General features: G+C 61.8%; 1 protein-coding gene across 1 annotated transcript; it reads right to left on the bottom strand.

Moving 5' to 3' along the window:
- Positions 1 to 54: 54 nt before the first annotated feature.
- Positions 55 to 5234, bottom strand: GRIN2C (glutamate ionotropic receptor NMDA type subunit 2C; the record flags this gene model as incomplete). The annotated part of the gene is made up of 7 exons (XM_008057398.2): positions 55 to 368; positions 1345 to 1532; positions 2056 to 2216; positions 2604 to 2833; positions 3119 to 3244; positions 4695 to 4848; positions 5072 to 5234. Coding segments are annotated over 7 exons (1294 nt in total), but the record flags the coding sequence as incomplete, so codon positions are not given.
- Positions 5235 to 5323: the final 89 nt, after the last annotated feature.

The following is a 5323-nucleotide window of genomic DNA, read 5'->3' as shown; positions in this document are numbered from 1 at the left end:
TCTCCCCTGCCCGCGGCAAGCCCGGCCGCCTCGCGGGACCTGTCTTCGCCTCTGGGATCGGGCCACGGCCAGCCCTGGCGTGCCTGGCCGGTGGCCCTAAAGCTGCGCCCTGCGTGTGGCGGGGCGGGCACCCACCCTGCTGAAAGCCAGCAGGAAGTCCAGCTGGGACGTGTGGGGCACCGAGTGCCGCAGCTTCCAGTAGACCAGGTGCTCCCAGGCGAAGACCAGCAGGGCCAGCCCCATGGCCACCAGCAGCATGTAGAAGACGCCTGCCATGTTGTCGATGTCCAGCTTGCTACTCATGACCTCGTTCTTCTCGTTCTGGCAGATCCCCGAGAGCCACACTGTCTCCAGTTTCTGTGTTTCTCCTGGGGGGAGGGGGAAGGACATCTGGCCCAGGAAGCTCCCCCAAGGGACACCCCCCAAAAACTCACTAAAAGCCTGGAGCGGGGAGTCTGGAGCCAGGAAGCCACCCTCTTCTTCCTCAAGTGGACCCCGCAGGGGTCCGGCCCAGCAAGAGCAGGATGGTGAGGTGCCGGGGGCGGGGGAGGGTCATTGAGCACAAAGAAAGGAGGCTGGGGTGGGCAATGCCAGCCTTGGAGTCCTCCACCTGTCCAGCCCCAGGAAAGGGCACCCAAGTGCCCAGTGAAGGCGTGTTGATTGAGTAAATGTTAGCATTCATTCATTTATTCACTTGTTCATCATCAGACGCTTACTAACCATCTACATAGAGACAAGAGTCCTAGGCCCCTGGGAGACCACAAGCACCCTTGGTATGATCATTCTCATTATTATAAGGTATGAGAAATCAGACCGGTTTGATCTAACAAGGATGGGATCCCTCAAAACTCTCAAGCTCCCTCCAGGTTCTGGGGCAGGCTGGGTGGGACCACTCACACATGCAGGACAGGCAGGTCCTTGGCACTACCCAGGTAACCTCAAGATGGACATGGGGGGGAACTACACTGGGCCAAGGAGGTGCCCATCTGGGAGAGATCGCGGGTGGGGTCTTGGGGAAAACAAAGGAGTTCAGCCATTGCCAGCCCCCACTGTGAGGCCTGAGCAGCTTTCTGTCTCCCTGCCCTTCTGGGACTCCCCAGCCCTAGTTCCTGCTCCCTTCCTGCAAACCCATCCCTTCCCGGGTCTCCACCTAGCTGCTCTTAGTATCTGCCCCCCCACACACACACAAACTGCCCAAACCTCTTACCTTTCACCCACCCCCGCCCCCCAGACCTCTCCCTGCCTACAGGCCCTGGGACTCAGAATGGTGGTGGAGATGCCGACAACCTTGGGCTCCGTGGCCCACCCTGGACCCATGCCACCCCCAGCAGTGGCAGCACCCACCATCCCCCAGAAACTGCAGGAGTGCCAGGTCTATGGCCCGCTTCCAGTGGGAGTCCTTCTGCATGGCGATGCCGTAGCCAGTGGTGGCAAAGACCTTGCCAGACCCAATGGTGACCAGCTTGCAGCCCTCGTCCTTGCCCGCCATGTAGTTGAGGACAGCAGCGTCGTAGATGAAGGCATCCAGCTTCCTGGGGACAGGCTGAGCCCTCAAGGCCAGGGACCATGCAGGGGCGGGGAGGGGGGCACCAAGCGTGGGGCCTGACCAAGGTCTGAGCCACATAAGCCCGCTAGGCACCACCCAGGGGGGACGAATGGGCAGGGCCATCTCGGGTTCCCTTGGGTCCTGAATGCAGGAGGACCCCTCCCAACCTCCTCCTCAGAGAGGCCGGGGGACTTTCTGCCCCCAGAGGACACATGCCTTCTCTTCCCAGCCCCTCCGTATCCCAAGACCCCGAGAAGGTCACAACCACCACCTCAGGCCAAGGCCGAACTTTGGCCAACACCACAGTTGCATTCTGGGACACGGGGTGGACTTCCACCTTTGCTTCAAGCTTCTCTCTTCCCCAAGACCTCCTCACCCCCTGGCCAGGAGTCCTGCGGGACAGCCCAGTCCCACGTCCCCACGTTGGGTTTTCCAGGAAGAGACAGAACTAAGGCCGGTCGCTAAGGAGACTCGAGGGAGACAGGCAGAGGGTGGGGCTGGGGACCCACCCCATCTTGAGGCTGGTGAGCGCGTCCTCCACCGAGCGCTGGTTGAACTTGACCATGTGGGTGTGCATGTCCCGGTAGTTGCTGCGGATGTTCCGCTCCGTGCTGCCGTTGGGCACCGTGCCGAAGCGGAAGGGCGGGTACTGATCCTGAGGCCGCTGGAACTGCAGGCAGAGAGCAGCCGCCCGTCGTGATCCTTCCTCCAACCCTCCGGCACCAAAGCTCCAGCTCACCCCCAGAGCCCAGCCCTGCAGTGTGGTTTGGCCGTCGGAGCAGAAGGGTCTTAGAGGCTGTCCAGGCCACTCGTGTGTCATCCGAATGTGGACTCTGAGACCCAGGACAGGGAGAAACTTACCCAAGGCCACTCAGCCGGTGGCCCTGAGCCATCTCTTGCCCCAACCCTGGCCCCCTCCTCATCAGGTTCCCCAGCTTCTTCCTACTCCAGCCTCTAGTTCCACTTCCCCGGGCTTCAACTCTCCAGGGCCTGCCCACCCAAGGCCTGTCCCCACCCTCAGTGTCCCCCTGCCCTCCACCAGCCATGGCCCCAGAACCTTCTTGTCACTGAGGCCCGACACGGTGTCGATGTACTGCTCCTGGATCATGAAGGCAGCCAGGTTGGCCGTGTAGCTGGCGAGGAAGATAACGGCAAAGAAGGCCCAGACCAGGACCATGATCTTGCTGGTGGTGCCCCGGGGGTTCTCGATGGGCACCGAGTTGTTGAAGACCAGCGCCCACAGCAGCCACACGGACTTGCCGATGGTGAAGGAGGGGCCCCCGGGCTCTGGGAAGGAGAGGGCAAATGCTGGGGCTTCTCTTGCCTGCCATACAAGGGCTCAGGTCTCAGCCCCCGTCCGGGGGGACCAGCCCCGGCTGTCCCCTCCCTAGGTCGAGTCAGCTCACTAGTGTGTCTGTCTGTCTGGCTGGCTCATCGGACAGGCCCCCAGAGTGTGTTGTCTGAAGGCCAAGGACCTCCCACGGGCATCTTCTGGAGGACCCCTTGGCCTAGACCCAGCCCTACCAGGATGCCCAGGCCTTCCCCTCCTCCCAGGCCCTAGAGAGTGCTTACTCTTGCCTCTGGTGAGGTTCTGGTTGTAGCTGACGGGGCTGAAGTACTCGAACATGAAGACGGTGATGGCCACCACGGTGAGACACATGACAAACATCATCACCCACACCGCGGGGCTGTAGGGCTCTGGGGGCAGAGAGCGGTGGCTCAGAGGCCTCAGCATGGCTTCCCAGCCCACGGCCCAGAAGCACTGGGTGGAGATGGGTGAGTCCAGGGGGTCAAGGCAGGGGCCCACCAGCTCTGCATGCCAAGCTGAGGGGCCTCTGCCTCTCAGAGCAGCAGAGTCCCAGGAGAGACCCCCCCCCAAGAGGGGTCAGGCTATCCAGCTTCCTTGGTCTCCTCCCTCCCATCTGCCCTGGGACAGAGACACGTCACCCACCCTGGGAAGTTTTCCTTGGACTTAACATCCCCTGTCTGGTCATTCTGCCTAGCATCAGAGAGCCTCTGAGGTAAAGTCTTAGCCTCACCCTACAAGACCTGGAAACTGAAGCCCAGAGAACTGGCGACAACGACCTGACACCTTGGACAAAACCGTTTCAGCCTCACTGTAAGAAATCAATACAGGCCAGGCTCGGTGGCTCAGCCTGTAATCCCAGCACTTTGGGAGGCCGAGGCGAGAGGACTGCCTGAGCCCAGGGGTTCGAGGCCAGCCTGGGCAACTTGGTGAGACCTCATCTTTACAATAAATCATAAAAACTAGCCAGGTGTGGTGGCGTGCATCTGTAGTTCCAGCTACTTGGAAGGCTGAGGCGGAAAGATTTCCTGAGCCCAGCAGGTCGAGGCTGTGGTGGCCGGGAGCGAGCGGCCACTGCACGCCAGCCTGGACGACAGAGGGAGACTCCAACTCAAAAAAATAAAAATAAACAAATCAATACAGTCATGAGCTCTTGTTCCTTTGCTGTGATGACCAGCCTATGAAAAAGTAGGGGTTTGTTCTCTTCCTCATGGCTGAGGGACTCAGAGAGGTTAGGTGACTTTCCCAAGGCTGCACAGTGGGAAGAGCAGAGCTGGGATTCTCCCTGTCTGGCCAGCCTCGGCTCCTCCTTGGCCCTCGCCTGTCTTCACAGCTCTCTGCGCCACCTGACCCCGTGCACTGTGCACTCTGGGAATGCAAGGACTGAGGATGTGTCCCCAGCCCCTAATGCGGGGCCTGGCACCAGGGGCTGCCCAACAAATGCTGAACTCCTAATCCAGGGAGAAACCAGCACCTCTCCCCACGCCGTGGCCAGCTCCTCCACTCCACACGGGGCTTCCCACCTCGTTCCCCTGTCCTGACCCTTGGCACGTCCTGAGGCCAGCCTGCCTTCCTGGTTTCCGGGTCCCTCACAACGGCACCATGACGTATCCTGCTTCCTCTCCCCAGCCCCACCCTCAGCCAACACCCCAGGTCTAGATCCCAGTGCCAACTTCATGACCACCCTCTCCATTCCCCTTGCCTCCAGCCACCCTCAGAGACACCCAAAGCTGCTGTGCTCCCCCTCTGAGGGCCCACCCCAACTCCATCCCGGCCGGGCTCCGCCCTCCCTCCTTGTCTGACCCTCTGCCTCGGAGCCGGCCCCTCCCACCCGAGCCTCACCCAGGAAGGCCGAGGGGGAGACCGTGCCATTGCTGCGGGCCACCATCACGCTGATGCCCGTCTCCACGAAGGGTACGGAGAAGTCCACGATCTCGGAGCGCTCTTCGTTGATGGTGAGGGAACCGATGGCCATGTCTGCCCGTTTGTAGTACACCTGGAGGCCGTGGAGGCACGGGGGGGTGAAGACGGAGCTCCCGAGGGCCGAACACTCTCTCCAGGCACCCCCCAGCTAAGTCAGTTGCTCCCACTTGGGGACCCCAGGGGCCATCGGTGGTGACAGCCCAGTCCCCCGCTCTCGGGGCCACCTGAGAGATCCGTGGAGCCCGGGCAGCGGGCGGGCAGGCACAGTGGGCCAGGGGTGGGCCAGGGGGGCCTACCTCCCCAATCATGCCGTTCCACACGCCTCGCACCCTCTTGCCATGCTTGCCATTGGTCACCAGGTACAGGTCGTAGGAGAACCTGACCACCTTGGCCAGCTTCTTGAGGATGTCGATACAGAATCCCTTGCAGCAAAGCTTGGTGTAGGGGGCTGCGTCACCACTGCGGCAACCACCACCACCGTGAGACCTCCAGGAGCGAGGGCAGGCTGTGCCTGGCCCAGCCCCAGCCGCCCCTCCCAGCCTGGCGCG

This window comes from Carlito syrichta, unplaced genomic scaffold, assembly GCF_000164805.1.
Source record: "Carlito syrichta isolate Samal-C Ts95f unplaced genomic scaffold, Tarsius_syrichta-2.0.1 Scaffold302991, whole genome shotgun sequence".
Classification (NCBI taxonomy): Eukaryota; Metazoa; Chordata; class Mammalia; order Primates; family Tarsiidae; genus Carlito; species Carlito syrichta.
The sequence above is the reverse complement of the archived record's forward strand: the minus strand, read 5'-3'. Positions and strand labels throughout refer to the sequence as shown.